This window comes from Pelobates fuscus, chromosome 9, assembly GCF_036172605.1.
Source record: "Pelobates fuscus isolate aPelFus1 chromosome 9, aPelFus1.pri, whole genome shotgun sequence".
In the NCBI taxonomy this organism is placed as follows: domain Eukaryota; kingdom Metazoa; phylum Chordata; class Amphibia; order Anura; family Pelobatidae; genus Pelobates; species Pelobates fuscus.
Window position 1 is genome coordinate 162438268 of NC_086325.1, and position 24220 is coordinate 162462487.

Sequence of the window (24220 nt, forward strand, 5' to 3'; positions counted from 1 at the left end):
GAATAATATGTATTTTAAATTTCATATTTTCTAGTGATTTGTTCTTTACCAAGCAATCATGTAGGCGGCCATTGTAGGCGATCATGTGACAACCTGACATCAGTTTCTGCTCTCAAACTTACTCTGTTGATTGCTTTATGGCAAAGCTCAGAAACTGCTGTGGATAAAGCAATGCCTGGCTGTTAAAGGAACATTTTAAGTAAAATAACTGCTAGAGGTTGTTGTAGTGGCTAGGTTGCCTAGGGTGTAATTTTAACAGAATCTTATTTTCTATTATACCGTTTTTGGTCAAACTGTTCGATTTAACATCCAGCCACTGTTTTGTAATTAGATAAAGACCTGTATAGGACCTTACTGAGATAGTATGAGAACAAGAGTAATTATTAAATAAACCATCTTTAAGATCATCAAAGTTATGTTGCTATTGCTTAAAATGTCAAATTCCAGATTAAATCGTTTCAAATGCAACATTATTAGAAACATAATAGAAACCCTTTAAAATCTGTATTTCGTACAGGACATATGGTTTGTAGAAGCGTGATTAATCAACAATAAAATACAAAGTGGAACTGAGAACAGCGTATCGTAGAACAGCAAACTACAAGAAACTGAAACGGGCAAGTCCATTAAGATTTCACACTGTTAACACCGAGCATGCGTTGAAAATCATGCAGTAAAACATGCAACAGGAAGCATGCTAAACTAGAATCACGCTTTGTGTAAGAAATTAACCTGCTTTATAGGGAATTAAGAATAGAGAGGAAAGGGCTAACATTTGGGACTGGTGAGGGGGTTAAAAGAAAGTCCACCTGCCCTTTTTGAGAAAGGGAAGGTTGCTACTAAAAACTGGCATTGCAGTTTGGAATTTTTTAACCACAGTGGGGGAAAAAATGAACAGAACTTTGGGAGGTGGACTTGTACTTTGCAGATCTTACAGAAAGCAAGTTCTGCAGAGATACGGTTCCCCACTTTATAATTTGAGGTACAAATAAAGAGTGCACAGGGAGAGGAAGAGAAAGCTGGGGATCACTGGGGACAGCACACAGCACGTTACTGGCACAGTACAGAGAGAGGAAAAAAAGGACTGGGGACCAGTCAAGTAGAGTTACTGATGACAGGGGATACAGCTGTTCTACCTTATATGCCACACGTGCTGGGCATTTCTTTCCAAGGCCAAGGGGAGGGGGCATGTGTCTCAACATCTCGTACATGTCAGTGTAACCAATACGCCCACTGCAGCGACGGGAAGGTGGGGGGTACAGGTGTGGCAGGAAGGACAGAGGGATAGTCACAAAGGAAGAGACAGGAGGACACACAGCAAATGATAAATGGATTCAGCCAGAGATGGGTTGACATTAGCAAAGACATGGAGGCACATGGGCAGGAGAAGTATAGTGGGACAAGGGGTTGGGACAGGGCGAGAGACATGGGTTAAAGACAGAAACAAAACACAGTAACCCAAACAATGGGAATTGTAGGTTTATGGAGATACATGGAGAGGCAGTATACACATGTGGGAAACAAAGAATACAACGAGGACAGAGGTGGAAAGGTAAGACAACAGGGTACAAGGAGGGGTACGCAAGGAAAAACAAGGGGAATCGGAAGATAGGAGGGATATTGGCAGGTATAGAAGAGGGGTCAGGAGGGAAAGAAGAGGAAATTTAACATTGGGGTGAAAAAAAGAGGAAACAAAAGCACGAAAGTAACCCATATGGATGAATGTAGGAAATTAGGGATTGGAAAAAGGAAGTAACAGACAAGTGATGGAAGAAGAACAAGATATGACGGCCAAGCAAGGGATTGAAAATGGGAGGGAAACAGACAAAAAAAAAAACATATCTGATTAGCCTAAATCTGTACAGTCCTGTAACGGAACCACAGGTATGTTTTTTTGTATTGTTAAGGCGGGTGAAGGTATTGGAGGAGGGATAGCAGAGATGCGACTGTGCATGGTGTTCTGTTCAGACATATCCACTGATACAGAAGCGTAGAGCAGTTTGCCTGGAGTGGAGAAGGTGACCCCTCGTATTTTCTGGCACAGAAGTCCACATGAAGACATCTCAGTGTCCCTGTTTCTTGCCAGACGGGTCACCTGTTTAAACCCTTCAATGCGAAATATGTTACTCTCCTTAGTGGCATTGAAGGGGATAAACAGCATTCTGGTCATCATGCTTGAGAAACCGGGTGAAGGCAGCTTCACTAACGAGAAAAGACGTGCTGCATTCACTGGGAGTGTCACCCCAAATTCCCATCCACCGCCCCATGTTATTATCCCTATTACCATCTCCAGTGAAGCTGCCTGTCACCCGCTTGGGCAGGGATATAAAGCATGATGAAATGGAAGAGGGCAGGCCTCACATACCCATGCAGGCACAGCCCCCCTCGAATATTATCAGACCCCCATAATGCCCAAGCACTGCTTGGCATGGATGCAAACTTGCTTTAGGTTGCAAACCTTGTAAGCCACCCTTGACGGGCAGCGTTTTCCCAGCCCGAGAGGAGGGGCAATTACACGCAATAAATTGTACATATCCTTATAGTGAATTCTGTAACTAGAAAAAGAACAGGTACATTGTATCAGGAGACGAACACCTGTCTATGCAAAGCACACGGGACACATAGATTGGTCTCAGATATCGTAAGGAGACGGGGTACATGTATATGGGCTAAACTGCTGGAAGAGCAAGAATAAGAAATGCCCTTTTTCTTACATTTGTTCTTTTGGTTGCTCAGCAGATAAGTCTCTAAATTGGTACCCTATATTATGACAATCCCACATAAGGGTAGTATACCACTTTCCAAAACAGATTAAAGATTAAAATTTTTTTATTAATTTTGTTGTTTCAGCTTTTTGGTTGGTTAAGTCCCTACTAAAGTAAGTAAGGTAAGTCCATCCTAATGAATTGATTCAACATTATTTGTTTTGTCCCATTCCAAATTTGTTAATTTTTCTTTTTTTTTTATATTGGATCCAAAATCATTAGTTTCGTCCCATTCCAACTTTGTTAATCTTTGTTTTGTTTCACTTTGAAAAAAAATTGACAAATTCAGACAAAATTTGATTTGGAACAAAACTAATTGCACATGTCTAATGTTGTCTGGAGATGGGGGCACACATGGATATTGTCAGGAAAGGACACATTTAATTATTGTTTGGAGGTGGACATTACAGAAGAAGGGGTTATACGTGGATAGTATAAGAGATTGGGACACACTTGCATATTACAGGAAACGGCATACAACTGGTTACTATAGAAAACAGGGCAAACATCGATATTTTGGAGGATAGGTTATTGATTTTAGGTGGGAGGACACTCTCTGGAGGAAAACACATCTGGCTATTGCCTGGTTGTGAAATGTTATATTTAGTATTTTCCCTTTTTTAACTTTTGTAGGAAAGTAGATATGGTGCCCGTATTGTACTCACCTTATTTAAGAAAGAAGCTTAATAAAGAACGAAGTGTTTATAGTGTGAGTCAACAATCTGTTATTTGTGACCTTTAAACCAACACCACTCTTCTGAACAGAGTATAAAATGTTTTAACCTCCGCATAACATCGAATAAATACTGAAATAGATTTGAGGGAGTCATTTTACATGACTCACTCCTCAAATATCACACATACAGGGATATGCTTACTGCGTTCTAATTGCCAAGCTTTTTAAAATGTGAACTAAGATATTCTAGAATGTTTGAAATTGATGGAGATTTAGCTCATTGTGAAGCTTACTAACTGTTGAGTTGAAGAGCATTCAGACTGCAGAGGACTCGAGGAAGGAATCGACTGTTAGTCGAGCTGTTACTGTGCTAGTCAGTGGAGCACCCCATTTATTCAATGAATATTTGGCTCTGCCAATGAATTGGGATGGTGGCCACATGTCAATGGTGATCAACTACTTTGTCCAACATTTGCCCAAATAAACTGTAGTAAATACCCTGACAATACAGGTTGGGGTCCCTTCAAATTGATTTTTTGTTGAGCAGTTCACAGATTTATTGACCTGTCCAAAATTTTTAACAAACTACATCCTGAACTGGAGCCAAATTGGTGCCAACTGCCTGTAACAACTTTCACAGTAACTTCCAGTGGCTTCTGGAAGGACAACCCCATTGGGTCCTTATTTATCTTAAATAAAAATATGTTTGCAAAAATATAATGACTGAAATAGCCATTCTGAAGCCCCCAATAACTCATTCATCGTGTGCAAAATGAAAGACGAGGACGTTTCGTAGTTACATAGTTACATAGTTAGATAGCTGAAAAGAGACTTGCGTCCATCAAGTTCAGCCTTCCTCACATTTGTTTTTTTGCTGTTGATCCAAAAGAAGGCAAAAAAAAAAAAACCCAGTTTGAAGCACAATTTTGCAACAAGCTAGGACAAAAAATTCCTTATTGACCCCAGAATGGCAGTCAGATTTATCCTTGGATCAAGCAGTTATTACCCTGCATTGAAAGATTATATCCTTGAATATTATGTCTTTGCAAGTATGCATCTAGTAGCTGTTTGAACATCTGTTAACCCATTGTTCAGTTTCATGTGATTACAGGAGTATAGACATTATACTAGTGATTGTTATATATAGTCCAGGGTCTGTTAAAACCAAACTGCCACGGGATATGACACAAGTATTACGGTCTATAATGGTGCTTCCGAAAAAAGCTTATCAAAGCAAGCGGATTACGTACCAAGCGGCTGGGTCGTACTCAGCCCAAACACGGATAAACTCATCCAAGTGATGTGGTCCCAGAATGGAAGAATCACGTGTTAGATACTCGAAATTATCCATAATGACAGCCACAAAGAGATTTAGCATCTACATGGTGGAGGAGGCAAGGGAAGGGATGAGGGGAGGAGAGAAAAACAACATTTTTATTATTAAAAAGCATATCTTATTCAAGGCAAAATCCAACTGTGTTGAGATCAAATAAACATTTTTACTAAGTTACAATGGAAAATAAAATGAAAGTGTCTGTACTTGTAACATTCTTTTAGCGAATTTAGTATGTAACTGCTCCTTGCAACTTGACTTTTACATTTAGCAATTTATTCACAACAGGGAACGGCTGCGAAGGGACCCCTTCAAATGACTGTTTAGTGAATAAACCCTGGTATGTTGATCTCAATAAGAGATTATAATGTACAGCATTGCTTGGATGTAGCCCTGGGGGAGTGGTGGATGTGAAATTGAAATAATCTCGTGGGATTCTAAGGAAGTAGTATAGAATTGGACAGGATATTATGGAGCGACTCGTGACATGTGATGATAAATGCTTCTCTGGATATTGACCCATTAACTAACAAACCTTCCCTGCTGGGACCAATTAATTCTTCTGGATTTTAGCAGGTAAAACAAGATCCTCTCCTGTCAAGAATTCCAGCCACTATCCCAAACAATCTATGAATTCCCTTACTTAATCCAATCTTCGGAACTCCACATCATTAATCATTACAGTTCTTTTTTTTTTTTTTTTTTTTTTGCTATAGCCTGTATTAACCATTTGAGTGCCTGAGAGTTGTGGAACATACATATTCCATTCAGCATCCCTGTAATATCTATAGGTAATACACTACGTACTATTCTGTAGATGGTTAAAGGATAAAACTGAAATGGTTAATGGCTAAAGTGTGAATTGTTGGAAATTGGATTTTTCGTTTTAGAGCAGTATTCTGCAAAAACTGAAGAACTAGATACAAAAGTCAGCAATGTTTTGATTTCAGTTATTTTGGACAATAATTTGAAATTCAGTTTGAATACTCTAGGAATTCTCGACAATTCACACTGTAGTCAATAAACCCTGTCATTTGCTTTTGTATGTATACTATGGCTAGAATGGAAGTGGCAAGTAACTTTTGGGGCTTGGCTAGTACCAGAAGCCCTGCTGAAGGGTGTGTTCAGGAAAAGCACAGGAACATTGTCTGACATATGTTTAAACAGAACTTGGTGGATCCTTTCTAAGTTCTCTCTCTAAGTGTAATGCTTCTTTCGAAGTATATCTGTATTTTAGATAGGATTAGTCAACGGGCACTGTCCTATCAGGTCAACGTAGGGGCTCTAAAATGTAATATTTTGGCAGATTTTTTGCGAGGTCATATATATATTATCATATTATTATTATTATTATTGTCATTTATATAGCGCCAACAGATTCTGTAGCGCTGTACAATATTATGAGAGGGGGGATTTAACTATAAATAGGACAATTACAAGAAAACTTACAGGATACGATAGGTTGAAGAGGACCCTATATGGATTAATGTTGCCAGCCTATCCCTGCTTTTCTGCTACTTCCCCACACATTTTACTAAAAACATTAACTTACCAGGAAGGAACACAAAAAGATGAAAGAGACAAAATAAAAATAGGCAAAATCGCTGCCGCATTCGTCTTTGGTGTTGCCGGACCCTGGGTCACACGGTCGATTACTAAGACACGAGAGCATGATCTCATGCCAGCCCTCTCCAGTCGCGCTCCTAAGTGACAAAAAGTTGGTGAAAGAGACACATTATTTTATACCAATACTTTCTAATATCGATAACTTTTCATCTTTAAAGGGACACTATAGGCGCTAAAACAACTTTAGCCTAATGAAGCAGGTTTGGTGTGTTGATCATACTCCTATAGTCTAACTGCTCAATTCTCTGCCATTTAGGAGTTAAATCACTTTTTTAGTCAGGCCTAGCCACACCTCCCTGCATGTGACTTACACAGCCTTCCTACTCATTTCCTGTAAAGAGAGATCTAATGTTTACACTTCTTTTATTGCACAGTCTGTTTAACTTGGAATGTGTTATCTCCTGCTCTCTTAATAGCCTTCTAGACCCGGCAGGAGCCTCCTGTATATAATGAATGTTCAATTTACAAAGCAGGAGATAGAAACTTCTAAAGTAAACACACTGTGCTGTAAGATCTGATTGAAAATAACACTGATTGATATATAGTTAGATAAACTAAAATATCTAAAATCTCGCTAGTAATTTCAGTAAGTCAATCAGGTTTGTTCACTAAACTCGAATTTTCCAGTTCAGCTATTTATTTATATAGCAGTAACAGGTGTACTCAGCACTTTACAGGTTACATTGCAGTAGAGGGAGGTACAGTAAGTGCAGTAGGTATACAGTGTATGTATATTTTATTTATATAGCGCTAACAGGTGTACTCAGCACTTTACAGGTTACATTACAGTAGAGGGATGTACAGTAGGTGCAGTAGGTATACAGTGTATGTATATATTATTTATATAGTGCTAACAGGTGTACTCAGCACTTTACAGGTTACATTACAGTAGAGGGAGGTACAGTAGGTGCAGTAGGTATACAGTGTATGTATATATTATTTATATAGCGCTAACAGGTGTACTCAGCACTTTACAGGTTACATTGCAGTAGAGAGTGGTACAGTGAGTGCAGTAGGTATACAGTGTATGTATATTTTATTTATATAGCGCTAACAGGTGTACTCAGCACTTTACAGGTTACATTACAGTAGAGGGAGGTACAGTAGGTGCAGTAGGTATACAGTGTATGTATATATTATTTATATAGTGCTAACAGGTGTTCTCAGCACTTTACAGGTTACATTACAGTAGAGGGAGGTACAGTAAGTGCAGTAGGTATACAGTGTATGTACATTTTATTTACATAGCGCTAACAGGTGTACTTAGCGCGTTACAGGTTACATTACAGTAGAGGGAGGTACAGTAAGTGCAGTAGGTATACAGTGTATGTATATTATATTTATATAGCGCTAACAGGTGTACTCAGCACTTTACAGGTTACATTACAGTAGAGGGAGGTACAGTGGCTGCAGTAGGTATACAGTGTATGTATATTATATTTATATAGCGCTAACAGGTGTACTCAGCACTTTACAGTTTACATTACAGTAGAGGGAGGTACAGTGGCTGCAGTAGGTATACAGTGTATGTATATTATATTTATATAGCGCTAACAGGTGTACTCAGCACTTTACAGGTTACATTACAGTAGAGGGAGGTACAGTAAGTGCAGTAGGTATACAGTGTATGTACATTTTATTTACATAGCGCTAACAGGTGTACTTAGCGCGTTACAGGTTACATTACAGTAGAGGGAGGTACAGTAAGTGCAGTAGGTATACAGTGTACGTATATTTTATTTATATAGCGCTAACAGGTGTACTCAGCACTTTACAGGTTACATTACAGTAGAGGGAGGTACAGTAAGTGCAGTAGGTATACAGTGTATGTACATTTTATTTACAGAGCGCTAACAGGTGTACTTAGCGCGTTACAGGTTACATTACAGTAGAGGGAGGTACAGTAAGTGCAGTAGGTATACAGTGTACGTATATTTTATTTATATAGCGCTAACAGGTGTACTCAGCACTTTACAGGTTACATTACAGTAGAGGGAGGTACAGTGAGTGCAGTAGGTATACAGTGTATGTATATTATATTTATATAGCTCTAACAGGTGTACTCAGCACTTTACAGGTTACATTACAGTAGAGGGAGTTACAGTAAGTGCAGTAGGTATACAGTGTATGTATATTTTATTTATATAGCGCTAACAGGTGTACTCAGCACTTTACAGGTTACATTACAGTAGAGGGAGGTACAGTAAGTGCAGTAGGTATACAGTGTATGTATATTATATTTATATAGCACTAACAGGTGTACTCAGCACTTTACAGGTTACATTACAGTAGAGGGAGGTACAGTAAGTGCAGTAGGTATACAGTGTACGTATATTTTATTTATATAGAACTAACAGGTGTACTCAGCACTTTACAGTTTACATTACAGTAGAGGGAGGTACAGTGGGTGCAGTAGGTATACAGTGTATGTATATATTGTTTATATAGTGCTAACAGGTGTACTCAGCACTTTACAGTTTACATTACAGTAGAGGGAGGTACAGTGGCTGCAGTAGGTATACAGTGTATGTATATATTATTTATATAGTGCTAACAGGTGTACTCAGCACTTTACAGGTTACATTACAGTAGAGGGAGGTACAGTAAGTGCAGTAGGTATACAGTGTATGTATATTTTATTTATATAGCGCTAACAGGTGTACTCCGCACTTTACATGTTACATTACAGTAGGGGGAGGTACAGTAAGTGCAGTAGGTATACAGTGTATGTATATTATATTTATATAGCACTAACAGGTGTACTCAGCACTTTACAGGTTACATTACAGTAGAGGGAGGTACAGTAAGTGCAGTAGGTATACAGTGTATGTATATTATATTTATATAGTGCTAACAGGTGTACTCAGCACTTTACAGGTTACATTACAGTAGAGGGAGGTACAGTAAGTGCAGTAGGTATACAATGTATGTATATATTATTTATATAGCGCTAACAGGTGTACTCAGCACTTTACAGGTTACATTACAGTAGAGGGAGGTACAGTAAGTGCAGTAGGTATACAGTGTATGTATATTATATTTATATAGCGCTAACAGGTGTACTCAGCACTTTACAGGTTACATTACAGTAGAGGGAGGTACAGTAAGTGCAGTAGGTATACAGTGTATGTATATGTTATCTATATAGCGCTAACAGGTGTACTTCTATACAGGTAACATTACAGTAGAGGGAGGTACAGTAGGTATACAGTGTATGTATATTTTATTTATATAGCACTAACAGGTGTACTCAGCACTTTACAGGTTACATTACAGTAGAGGGAGGTACAGTAAGTGCAGTAGGTATACAGTGTATGTATATTATATTTATATAGCGCTAACAGGTGTACTCAGCACTTTACAGGTTACATTACAGTAGAGGGAGGTACAGTAAGTGCAGTAGGTATACAGTGTATGTATATTTTATTTATATAGCACTAACAGGTGTACTCAGCACTTTACAGGTTACATTACAGTAGAGGGAGGTACAGTAAGTGCAGTAGGTATACAGTGTATGTATATTATATTTATATAGCGCTAACAGGTGTACTCAGCACTTTACAGGTTACATTACAGTAGAGGGAGGTACAGTAAGTGCAGTAGGTATACAGTGTATGTTTATTATATTTATATAGCGCTAACAGGTGTACTCAGCACATTACAGGTTAAATTACAGTAGAGAGAGGTACAGTAAGTGCAGTAGGTATACAGTGTATGTATATTTTATTTATATAGTGCTAACAGGTGTACTCAGCACTTTACAGGTTACATTACAGTAGAGGGAGGTACAGTAAGTGCAGTAGGTATACAGTGTATGTATATTTTATTTATATAGCGCTAACAGGTGTACTCAGAACTTTACAGGTTACATTACAGTAGAAGGAGGTACAGTAAGTGCAGTAGGTATACAGTGTATGTATATATTATTTATATAGCGCTAACAGGTGTACTCAGCACTTTACAGGTTATATTACAGTAGGGTGAGGTACAGTAAGTGCAGTAGGTATACAGTGTATGTATATTATATTTATATAGCACTAACAGGTGTACTCAGCACTTTACAGGTTACATTACAGTAGGGTGAGGTACAGTAAGTGCAGTAGGTATACAGTGTATGTATATTTTATTTATATCGCGCACAGGTTACATTACAGTAGAGGGAGGTACAGTAAGTGCAGTAGGTATACAGTGTATTTATATGTTATCTATTTAGCGCTAACAGGTGTACTTCTATACAGGTATATGCATATAACCAGTTCGATCCCTTATTTTTTGTGTGATCATAATTTCAGTAAGCCAGTAAGACCTGGATCTTGATAATAGGTTTCTTTTTGCAACTATAGAAATCCTATTGGCCTGATATCTTTACAATGTAATAGTACTAGTTCAAGCTAAATAATACAATAAAACAAACCCTGTGACAAAGCACCGCTCAGTTATTATAAAACAAGATGGCTACCTGAAGAGGAGCATCAGGGCCTGAAGGAAGGTGCGGAAGTTGTTGTGTCGGTTAATGGCGCTGTCATCCACTAATCCAATGTTACCAAAAACCTGTTTGACAGAAGATCACACAAAGCGATGAATTAGGAGCAATTAATTAATTTCAATACAAAGTGGCTCTTTAAACAAATTTACAAAATGACTTGTGTTTTTTTACCTAATCAGCAAGACTTGACATTAATACTCTATAAACACTGTGACTGTACTGGGTCACCAACTATTAATATAACACTGATTTTTCCATATTATAAATAAATACATGTATTTCCTCGTTTATGGCTTAAGGGTTAAGGGGGATGGAGACAATCTCAGTGAAAATGGATTCCTACACACAAGATAAAGTCTCTTACTTTCAGTCAAATTGGCCATTGTACCATTCGTTATGGTCAGTGAAATGCTCACTCGTGGTTTGTGTACCATTCGTTATGGTCAATGAAATGCTCACTCGTGGTTTGCATGGGTGGGAGTAAAATATATAAACTTTGCTGGAAACATTCGGCTTAAGTAGATACAATTGATATTAACAAGCGACACGTTGCATGACGTACTAAACAGCTACATTAAAACAAAAGATATATATTTTTAAATTATGTTTAAAAAGTATTTAGAATAATGGCATTATCAATTTTGTTCTCATTTACCCTTTAACTGGCAATCATGACTATAATACTAATATTCATTATAATACATATATTTAAACTTCAGTGAAAAATGGCAACAACAAAAAAACAAATACTTAATAACGTGAAATTTGCCTAAAACTCATTATTTTATTAGTAATTTACTACTAGCCACATTTAAAAAAATGGCTTTCGGTCTATTTAGTACATGCTTCCATTTAACACAGGTACGTACTTTATGGCATGATTTGTGCCCTAACAGCTCTGCAAAGGCTGTCCAATGCATAGAGCGGTTATATTCCATATACAAAGGGTTAATGACCTCTCTTACCTGCATGCCGATGATGGCGTATATGAAAAACAGCATGGCGATCAGGAGGCAGACATACGGCAGAGCCTGCAGACAGAAAAATACGACTTTTATTAAAAGCAGCTTTCTTACAAACATTTGCACGCATTCTGCTCAACCTGAAGTCCTCCCTTGCATCAATAATCCCAATTTTCACAGCGTGAATCCTGCCGAGTGCCTCGCAAGCCGACGGAGGTCAGGCACGTACTGTGCTGCCAAGCAGTACCTGACTATTTGTTCTGCCAATTGCTTGGTAATTCAATGGAATTTAGAGCGGGCACCCATTGCTTACGCTCATTAGTTAGATACATGTGCACAGCGGATACGTAGGTTTATTGTGTGTCATCACTCAGAGGGCCGTTGTTGGATTTTGTTAAGGACATATAGGGAATAACTATGGATAACTAATCACAGTCTAGTTACAAGTTCATAGGTCTTAGAACATGAAACTATCAAGTTGTATTGTTATAAGGAGACAATCTCCATAGCACTCATATACAGACTTGTTTGGGTTATTTAGAAGCATATTGGCGTAAAGTCTGGTGAATGATATTCATGGATTGTTCTCCAAACAGTGATTTGTGGTGCGTTGATTGCCTACCTGAAGCCGACATATTTTCTGTAAAGCTCGGCTAGATGGGTAGGACATGCCTTTCTGTTGGGCCCAGTTAATGCTAAATGAGTTGGCAGTTCTAATTTATAGAGCCCAGTAAATAGTAAATGAGTAGGACATTCCTTTCTATTGAGCCTGGATATTGCAAAATGAGAAGGACATTCCATTATATGGAGCCAAGCCAATGCTAAATAAGTAGGACACTCCATTCTTTAGAGTTTTTTATTTTTTTTGAATCTTTTATTTCGTGAGTGAAATGCGTTTCATATAGTTAACGTTGCTACATCCATGTGGACACGCAGGTCCTGTATTGAGTTACAGTTGAACCACAATTGTTTCATTATTTACATACAACGTGAGTCGTACCATTTTGCATGTTAGTATGATTGAGATGTGTTTACCGTCTCAATATTCATTTTTGCGGGTGTCGGGCTTTTAGTGGAGGCTATATGGTGTTGTTTTTCTTCATATCTATGTCCGTGTTGGAAGTTAGGTACAGCCCCTCTAGGGGGACTGATTCCCTTCTGTCTGTTCTTTAGAGCTTATTAATGGTAAGTGAGTAGGGCATTCCATTTTATACAACCTTGCAAATGCTAAATGAGCAGGCAGGTCCATTCTTTGGAGCCCAGCTAATGGTAAATGAGTAGGACATTCCATTCTATAGAGCCTGACAAATGCTAAATGAGTAGGGCATCCCATTCAATAGCACACAGCTAAAACTAAATGAGTTGGGAATTCTATCCTATAAAGTCTACTCTATAAAGCTTCATAGTTATCACATTCAAACATGTAAAGGGACAGTTTAAGAAAATGCCAACAGAAGCTGTGTTTCCCAAACCTTAAAAGACTGCACAAAGGTCCAAAGCAGAATGCGTATGGTGTATCCTTGACGAAGCAACTTGATCAGCCGGGCAGCACGGAACAATCGCAGAAAGCTCAAGTTGATAAAATTTTCCTGTAGTAAAAGGAACAACTCTATTACATGTCCTTCTCCCAGGTATCAATCATGCCTTGGTTTACTTGTCCCCAAGCACGTCCCTGCAAATAAGCCAAGCCCGCCCCATTCCATTCTCAAGCACAAAACTTGCAGCTGCTGCCACTTTAGAGACCATACAGGGGCACAACGGACCCTTTACATGCACAAAACAACCTCTTACTGACCAGAAAAAGAAAAGAACAAACTTAAATGACTTTAGCAGATAGCTAAATAAGGGTATCTGTATTATCCTTCTAGCAATAAATAAAACAGATAAAAGAACGGAGACTGAGGCTGAGCCTGTAGGCATGAAGGTTAAACCTTATGAAAATCTGGTTTGATGGTTCCTCATGAGATACATCATAGAGTTGAGCTATTTATCATAGTTACCATGTCATCTGCTTCTCTGATGCTTCATGCTCACATGCTCCATAACAGACCCTTCTCAGACCCCAAGTTATGTTTGTCCAGAATGGCATGCTCTTGGTTCATTGTCAAATCCTACTATCTAACTCCCCAAAATCTTTGATACTCCAAGGTTTACGTAGCGCAAGCAAAATAGACAATTGGGCAGATTTGCCTGGCTGACAGGACTAGGAACAACCAAGAGATATGGATGGAATATTTGAGAAGATCACATGAAATACGGGAAAAAAAAGGCTTGATCAAGAATTGGAAGGGGGACATATGAATGATGGCATGTTAATAATTTAGCGATAGAGGTGGAGATTACTAATGAGACCTTTATGATGGGATATATGAAATTATTCTCTTCAACTCCAGATTTAATGAAATATTATATATTAAATATTTAGCTCTGCTATCTGGTGCATCTCGGATTTCTTCCCATAACGAGCAGCAAGGCAGGAAAATGTGTCCACAGATTGACAGGGAAAAAAAAGTTTCTGGGGGATGATTTATGACTGAGGAGCAGTTACCGTGGAAACCAGCAAACTCAGCAGGAATAGTTTGTTGGTTTCCACAGTGACTGCCCTACTTTGAGAACTTTGCACCACATTTTTTTAGTGACACATTTCTGTGTGACACATTTAAACCCCATTTCATTTTTCTATTAAAAATAATATAATAATATCTTAATAAAATTAAGATTCCTAATTCTACTCTTTTATCAGATAGAGACTTGTCAGTATCGGCAAAGATGGGAAAAAAAAATATGTTTGTGGTACCATAACAATGCTTGGTAGGGTTTGAGTTTGGTAAATGACATGCAAAAAAATTCAACTGCACAAAGTAATTTGTATAGGACCGGATTTACTCGAGAGAAAAAATGAAACCGGCATCCTCACAACTCCCATAAAACTATATTTAGAGATTTAGAAGCTATGTCTCTATAACAGTACACTTTTTGCAGGTAAACTAAACTTATATATAAATGGCCCTGTAAGGTTAAGATGACCATCTATATCTGAAAGCAATGTAGAATTTAGAATATAGTCATAAATGAATTTCACGTTTTACTTTTTACACATAATGAGTGTCTCTCACTGCAGTAACAGCAGAGCCAAGGAGACAGGACTCTCAAACGGAGGGCTCATTCAGATGTTGGTAACTGCTTTGCTCCACTCAGTTAATCAGGGGAAGCAATTCTGGGGTCAAATGCTAAAAATGGAACAATCACCGAGATTATATTGACTTCAACGGTGACAACACTGCTTACAGAAATTTGCCCAAAAATAGCTTTTTAATCAGATCCCCCACCGTCTCTGCTGAAGACAACTTCAAAGTAACTTTTGAGTCTGAGGAACAAGCAAGAACTATTTTTAAACTGTAGTGGCTTTTTAATGTAAATATATGAACGGGTCACTGTGTGATCAGGGAGTGACTTGACGTGAGCTGGGCAGACCTTGGCGGATATCTGTGGGAGTAACATTTAGCCACATTGTACTCAGATGATTTGCGGGTTCATTCCCTAAACACTAAATTTTGGTCAAATGGTCAATCTAATTTGAAATTTTAGAAGCCTATACATCCAGGCTGGGCACAGAGCAAAATTGGGGAATCGATTCATTGTTTAGTGAGAAAAACACCTCTCGCCCTACAGCTCTCGGAGAGCCTTTTGAGAAACCGGCATTGCCCGTGGTTTCATATGGTATGGTAGTGGGTTAGTCTTGTGCGTGATTCCTTGTAGTGATCTCTTCACAAGGAGGAAATGGTTAAAACAGGACTGGTCTTAAATAATACATGCACCATTTTTTTCTCTTTGTGTCCCCTTCTGATACCCCTCTTATCCTCTAGTTCACCTCAATCGCCCCCCATTCTTAATGCTTCATGCAGCTGGCTGAGGTTACATGCTGAGGAACAGAAGTCACGTGACCTAGGGTTTGGGCATTTTAAACTAAAAAGAGTGGTTAAAAAAAATGATGCTGCATCATAGAGTGATCTGGAGGACTGGCTTTTCACTGCTTTTCTGTAGCATTACCGCTCCAAGATCTTAAGCCTTTCTGCGTGACAGCGGCCTAAGATAAATAAAAAGTAAAAAAAAATAAATAAAAAAATGACTTGCTCGATGGCGACATACAGTGAGATCTGTTCCTCACACCCCCTGGTGAAACGCACATTCAGGTTTTGGGATGGTTTGTGGAGAAGGTGAGTGCTGAGCGATCTTATTAAATACCTGACTCTAATTTTCTCTCCGCCCTGGCATTCTGAATCTAATGATATCGATCTCTCCGGCAGCAAAGGCAAACTGCCGACAGGCAGATAAAGCAGATTCCTATGTGTTCCATCTGGTAGAGGTGCTTACCCTAGTGTGAAAAATGGACACATTTTCTTTTACATTGCTGACCGCGTACAATACCAGAAGCTGCATCATTAGGCGGTGAGCTGAGGTTGTGCGTGACTCTTTCATTCTAATCGGAAAACATGCAGTTTTCTCACCTGTTTACTACACATCCCAGTTTAATGATTAAACCCAAATTGTGTTTTGCTTTGTTTTTTTTTGTTTTTTTTGTGAAAAAGCACAAAAGCACTGACAATTGTGTACCTACAGGTGTCTGAGAGATGCATCTGGCTCAGGCCCCTATTTAATATTTCTTTGATAAACTGTTGAAATTATTTTGAAAAAATTCCAATAACATTTTGAAATTATTTAATTTTTTTTTAATTATTTGCATTTTTTTTATATATTAATATATCTTTTTATATATTTTTTCTTTGATATTTTAATATTTTGCTTTTTTTTGTTTTTTTAAAGTTTACCCCAAAAAATATTTAATAGTTTGAAAGGCTTACCCAAAATATTAAATCAAGGGCTCTGTCAGCAACAGGGTGACTCAAATTCAGGAACAGGAAGTCCTACTTTCCCTAAATGACTGTATATTTAAAAAACAAATCATATCCTATCTTTACACGACAGAATAGTATGATTGCATGAATAACCCTGTGTATTTTTAATGAACACGTTCAAATTACAGATACGCATGTGCATGCTTGTACAGAATATACGGTCGTCTATCCTAAGACTACAATAAGGGTTTGCTGTCTATACACATTAATCCTTTGCTGCTGATAGATCGATAGCAAAGAACATATTTGTGGGAAAATAATTACTATGTGTGATGTAAAAACACAGACATCACTTGTGCCACACTGTGGTGTCAGAACGCAATACTCATGAGTAAATTCTTAACATGCTAAAGAAAGAATTAAAAGGAATTGAAAGTTCTGTCAATCCTGACCTTAAATCCTCCCTCCTCCTTATATTAGATTGCTCAGCACGTTACGTCACCCTCGCCATCAAACATGCGGCATGGACTTGCATCCAAAAAACAAGCAACAAAAGAGGATTAGGAGGTCCAGCGAAAATAAAATAAAAAAATAAAAGTTTAAATACTTTGAAAAACCAACCGTGTCCTAGGGGTGATGTTGCCATGGGTGATATTGGTGGCGGATAGTGTTGCAGATAATACAACATACAGAGACAGAGGATATATTTATATATATTTGTAATATTCCGTATTGTATGTTGATTGGGTTGCATGGATCGGCAGGCCGTGAAACAAACAAAAAAGGAAAAAAATAAAAAACCACGAAGACCGATAAACACGGACACACAAAAATATGAAATATATAAATTGAAACAGGAATAGAGCTTGAACACAATAGATTATTTTATTATGATTGTTAAGTCTTAAAAGGAAACTATGCTTTAAAACTAAGCAGAGCTTTAAATTAGGTAGTCTGACTTGCCACTTGTATTATTATATATAAAAAATGATAACTGTTAGAGATATGATAGAACTTATAAGACAATGTGCAGTAGACACACACCAAGAAGTAACAAAATATTCAATTTTTTTGTCTCCCTAGCAGATCTTGTAAAAATATGGTATTTACAATATCTTATACGAAAAAAGGAAAATAAATTTGTACTTTGTACACAAATATTCTTCTTACATGCAGCATTATGGACATGGTAATATCAGGCGTATCCTTAATAATAGTAGTCTGCTTGAGCTGCAGTCTGCTATAAAAGCAAAGCAGTTATAGCAAATATTTTATTTTACTTGTTTTACCTATTTTATGTCATTTAATAAAAAGATTATCATAACAAAAGGCCCTACCTATAACTGTAGGTAAGTCATTATTGATAACAAGGCATAATTTCCTTTTAAGTTGCTGGGATAAGGCACACTGCAGAGTGCTGAACTCACATTATGCAAAGTTAATAATATGCCGTATGTTCTAAAGTGGGATATCTGACTCTGCAGCAAATTCTATTAAATGTAGGATTCGTTTAGAATTTGCCTTATCTCATTATGCACAATTATAATTTGCTCTATTACCAATTACCAGCAAGTTTCTTTCTCCCAGAATGATAAATGGTTGAGAAAAATGTAAAACAAAATGAGACTGTTTCAACATGTGTCCACGTGGGATAATGCTATCTCTTCATGAATTCAGCTCTTAAAACACTAGCCCCGTAGCATGGTGGTCTCGAGAGCTTTAAATAGCTATTTGTGCCATGCTGAAAAAGTTTGACAGTTTCTTGGCAAGTTGACGAGATGCAGCCAGAATATTATAGGGTGATCAGATGTCTTCTAGGTGGGTGATGTTATAGAAAAATGCATTCTGCAGGGCTCTATTAAACATCAAAACTGCCCTGCAAGATGAACTTTTACAAACTCTCCCCATTTCATCGGAAGTCTGATCACTCTAAGGTATAGAGACCACGATGTACAGAGCTCCGTGTTTAGAATTCAGGAGCAGATAACATTTCCTTGAATACATGGTAGTTTGATGGGTATGTATGGAGGTAGCTCTTCTATTTGCATAGGTTTCCACAATGCAAATTGCCAGCTAATTGGTACAATTAAAGGACAGGAAAAAAGCGACAATAACCGGTAGGAGTTCTTTTTTTTTTTTTTCAGGGAACAAAACTGATTTCGAAATAACTTTTTTCTTTTGCTAATCTGAACCGACTGAAGAAATATATATTCTCCGATATACTTGTCTATATGTTGAATTGAACAATAAAGTGAGGTATCGTCCAGAATGGTAAAGGTTTCAATATAATTAATCATTGGCAGGCCTGCATTCATTTATCATGAGCAGAGCTTGATTGAGTCAGCATAGACAGGGCTAAACAGGACAGTTAGGGGTAGGACTGCACAGGCTCATCAGGGGCAGGGATATATAGCTACATCATGGGCAGGGCTAGACAGGCTCCTCATGGCAGGGCTGTACATCTACCTCATAGGCAGGGCTGCGCACAGCTTCATCATGGGCGGGGCTGGACAGGCTCATCAGGGGAATAGCTGTACAGCTGCATCATAGGCAGGGCTGGACAGGCTCATCAGGGGAATAGCTGTACAGCTGCATCATAGGCAGGGCTGGACAGGCTCATCAGGGGAATAGATGTACAGCTGCATCATAGGCAGGGCTGGACAGGCTCATCAGGGGAATAGATGTACAGCTGCATCATAGGCAGGGCTGGACAGGCTCTTCAGGGGCAGGGTGGCAAAGTTACACTTCACAGGCTCATTGTGGGCTCTGTAGCATTTTTTAAACCAGCCCTTTCTTACCTGGGCCTAATAAAAAAACTTTATAAATAATTCTTCATTTTTCAGATACATAGTTGCTTGACTTTCTTTCAAGAGCTTATCTAGTATTATGCTGGGCTCTGAGGCTCTTAACATTTCTTTTCAAGTTAATGCAGGATTGTGGCCAACCAAGACAGATCTCAGCGCCATACTGAGATGCCATTTTTATTTATCTGGATAAGCCCAACTAGTTATTTACTATGTGATGTTTCTAACTGTAAAAAATACAATCTTGGTAGCTTTACTGATTCAAGATTCAAGATACCAAGAGGAACAGCTGCTTCGACGTCAACATTAGGAAACTATTTTATTCTTTACAACTAGCCTAGTTTAATTAGTCTCAAACAACCAGGCTAACTCATCAGTATCTAGATAACCCTGCTTGAACACAGGTGAGACAGTGGAAGGCCCAGATAACTCTAATTGACCAATCTGTGTTCTTCCAATGATTATTCCAATGTCTGTCTAATAAGCAGGACCTCTTGAAAAGTTATGGCAGACCACTGGACACCTTGGATTCCATCCAGTGATTCACACCAAGTCGTACCAAGATACTCTGCCCAGTAGTGATATTACTTGGGTACATTTTATTAAGGTAACAATTTATTTATATTGTAGGCATATTAATCACATAATAACCTAAAGAAATAAACTCCTATTTTATCAATAAAACGAACACTTCTTCGATAATATCAACAGTATGATGCAATGTTCAAGGTAAAATAATAATCTGGGTAATTATTGCTTCATAAAAGAGTTATTTAAATAACGTTTCATTTTCAGAAAAAAAAAACAACAAAACAACAAAATAGGATGTCCATTTAATAATGAAAAGAGGCTAGACCAACACGTTTTCCTTCAGGATTTGTTTTCAAAAAGTTAGTTCTAATTTGTATCTAATAATGTGTGTGGGTTGACCAGACCCCGTCACATGAAAATGTAACTTCCAATGTTCAAAAACGTTTTTTTAAGATTACTAACCTGCAATGAAAGCACAACATCTATCAAGATCGTGAACTCACCTCCCTTCTTCTAAGTCCCTCTTTTGAAGTTGAAAACAACATGCAACAAATGATGTCGAATAAACTAACAAGAATACGCTATCGTGCAAATCAGTTCAAGATGGCTGATCCCATGTTCTCTTTAAATATGTTTTTGCTCTAACTATATGATGAATGGGTTATAAACAATGTACTTTCAACTACCAAACTCTTACTTCCAATGGCATAAAACAAACTCACACAATATCTATGTATAAGGGGTCTATAAATCATCTTCCAATTCCCATAGAATGCTGGGTGATTCTGAAACATTGTAAGGATCTTCACACCTGAAATTGTCCCTACTACAATTCCTAAACCGATACTGAAGCTGTTTTGTATAAAAATGCATTTTAATTAAACATTAAAAAATATATTTTATTATACAGAAATAGGAGGCTAAAGGCTCTATGTCTATCCCTAAACGTTCTCCAGAAGTCTCAGGATTTACTGTTTACAAAAGACTAACACCGCCAGTGACCACTTTTATTTGGGACAGTGACGGTAAGCTCTTGCCCCCCCACAGGTTTCGGTAAAATATATTTCTTATGATGCTCAACCAGCAATGGGAAACATAGATCACAAACTTCTATGATGCCAAAGATGGATGTCACCGAAGTAGGCAATGCTAGAATTATTTATACTTTAAAACACTACATTGATTCAGCTCCACGTACAGCGACATTAAAATTTTAACATTTACAAGTAAACCGTAACGAGTGTTAAGAAAGCTACTTACCGCAATCTCTGTTACTAATATATCAGTAATACTCCCCAAAACTGTAACAAAATCAAAAACATTCCAGGCATCTCTGAAATAGTTCTGTGGACACAGAAAGATACGGGTAGATTAGTCACAGTTAATTGTTATCATGATTATTTATAAAGCGCCAACAAATTCCACAGAGACGTACAATAGGTGGACTAACAAACAAGAAGCTGAAAGAAGATAAGCTGAGCGTACAGGAACAGAAGGTGCTGAGAACCTTACTCAAAAGAGCTTACATTCTGAGGGAGAATTGCAGATTTTTCCTAGACTCAGTGGTTCTCCTATTCCTACATCTTCTACACTACGACCCTCTACTCCTATCGAGCGCTCAACTCTGACACATTTGTAAACCGCAGTTCCATGACCGCAAGTGTTCCTTTGGCCCCTGATATTTAGGTTTATGCTTTGTGAATGTTTCATGTGAAGATGTCCCTCGTATTCCTTTTGGTCATAAAGGCCAGGTTTTTTTACCCAATACAACATTTGTGCTGTACCCTCAGACAGTGGTTTATAGATAAGTTTCATTTGTGTTTTTGTTCTGATTCCGCAACAAGTATCAAAAAGGCAAAGACCATGCCAACTCTGGGGCAACTGCAAAAGTAACCTCGGCAGGTTTTCTACTTCACCCTAAAGGCCATCAAACTGGTCAGCTGCCAATTCTTTGAGTGGAGTAACAGAATCTAGAAGCAGTAGTAATAACTCGCCATCAGTTGGCCAGATATCTGGTCTTATCACACTACACCACTGGCCCCTTTTGCCTAAAGTAACACAGATAAGACATGTTCTACGCATCTGCATCAGCTATTCACAAAAATTATTTCAGATACATTTAACAGAATAAACCAGCTTGGATTTGAAACATGACGCTTCAATTGTTCATAAACTATAACACTGACACTCCTCAGCCAGCTTATTAGGAGAAATATAATACATTAAAAGCAGGAGGGATTCATGTCTCCAATCCCCACTGTGACAGCTATTCTAAGAGCCTAATTGTTGCAGAGGTTTAAATGACATTACTAGGTGTTAATAATCCATTAATATTTCTAAACACATGTCAAGAAAAGAACAAGTGGCTGGCTGAGATTGTGATGAATTTGAGTTCGACGTCTGGCCTTTATGATGCCACGATTGCGGTTAGCTTACCAGCACACCAAAAGCAATGATTTTCAGGATACATTCCAAGGAAAACATGGAGGTAAAGATAATATTTAAACATTTTAACATATTTTCATATGTTTCCGAGGCACCGTGAAACTGGGAAAAAAAGAAAGTACATGAGAAATGATTACTAAAAATCAAGGGTGGAAAACGGTTTGAAAAAATACATTTTAGATTTACGAAACCACTATAAGACACAAAACTAATTTTGAGATTTTAGACTAAATCCTATCTAGCCAATCATACCATTAAATGCAATAAGTTAGATGGGGTATAGCTTTTTAATGAACACTGGGAGCATACAAGTATTCTATATTGCTAAAAGTTAATGCTGTAAAATGTTGCACAAGGAATGGTACAAGGTACTGAGTCACAGGCCATGCAAGCACTGAGCTAAGGTCCTTAATCATAGGCAGGACATGGAGCATGGAAACCCTCTATTTAGCTGATAAAAACCTGCAGGAGTTTAGTGAGGACTCGTGTTCTAAGCTAAACGCAACATAAACTCAATGCTACAAGACTTTATACTGACTCGCTAAGTAATGCAGGTAACAGTAGATTTAGCCTTGACCTCAGTAAATAACAATATAACAATAGAAGTGTACTTCTAAGCATAGCTGTGCAGTTCCGGAGCAATTTAACCCCTTAAGGACACACGACATGTGTGACATGTCATGATTCCCTTTTATTCCAGAAGTTTGGTCCTTAAGGGGTTAATTAACAAAAATTTATTTCAGAGATGATAATTGTTTTTTTTTTACTGAACAGTAAACATACCACTGAACTTAAACAGCAGGTAAAATAGGAAGTAGAAGCTCTGAGGGCAAAGAACATTTTGTAAGTAGCACAAAATATATATATATATTTAAAATGTTTTGTGGCACTTAAAGATATAGTGAAGATATTGAATTAGTGTACAGGTACCACCCTTGTGGATAATCTCATTGTGATCCACAAAACCAAATGGAAACAACCAAAAGAATTATCTACTGATAATAAGTGGAGCGCTATTAAGTCAATATAGAGCCTACTCCTATTTCTGACTTAGGGTTATTTGATACCACGCAATCCCACTGGGGATTTTTTAAATAAAAAATAAAAACAAGATGACAAAAAAAGTTTATTAGAAATTAAGAATCCTGCTGTCCTCCAGAGACACGTTTCGCCCAGATGAGCTTCCTCAATCAGCATTCTGTACACTCTGGAGCTCGTTTTTTTTAAATCCAAATTGTCCCAGTATCCTTGTTTTCGTGTTCTGGCATTGCCCATCAGTCTTTTTACTTTGCATACAATCCTTCCTTTACTTCTTTGAGCGTCTTTCCCTTCCGAGTGACGTGTCTTTCAGATGGTGAAACATCATTTCCTTTAATCAGCCGGGAGATGGATGTTCTTGCCCACTCTAATGTATATTTAGGAAAGATTTAAATATAAAGTTTGGATTTAAAAGTTCGAGCACCAGAGCGTACAGATTGAGGGTGATACGCATCTCGGGATGAAAGCAGGCTTCTTTATTTGTAACAGACTTTTTATTATTTTTTATTTGCCTGAAGAAGTGGTTTTATCAGAGTCCATACAGATGTTCAAACAGCTGCTCGATGCATACTTGCAAAAACAGAATATTCAAGGACATAATCTTTCAATGTAGGGTAATAACTGCTTGATCCAAGGATAAATCTGACTGCCATTCTGGGGTCAAGAAGGAATTTTATTCCTAGCGTGTTGCAAAATTG

The 24220-nt window shown here is 37.9% G+C and overlaps 1 protein-coding gene across 1 annotated transcript in view; it reads right to left on the reverse strand.

Annotated features, from left to right (window-relative positions):
• Positions 1-24220, reverse strand: part of CACNA1B (calcium voltage-gated channel subunit alpha1 B) — a 283004-nt gene that overhangs the window by 36539 nt on the left and 222245 nt on the right. The window contains exons 31-38 of the mRNA XM_063432933.1: positions 22476-22586; positions 21300-21383; positions 13321-13437; positions 11852-11917; positions 10860-10951; positions 6327-6477; positions 4692-4819; positions 2459-2555 (exon numbers count right to left, since the gene is read on the reverse strand). Of these exons, the coding sequence (XP_063289003.1) occupies positions 2459-2555; positions 4692-4819; positions 6327-6477; positions 10860-10951; positions 11852-11917; positions 13321-13437; positions 21300-21383; positions 22476-22586 (846 nt within the window). The remainder of the gene's footprint in view (positions 1-2458; positions 2556-4691; positions 4820-6326; positions 6478-10859; positions 10952-11851; positions 11918-13320; positions 13438-21299; positions 21384-22475; positions 22587-24220) is intronic.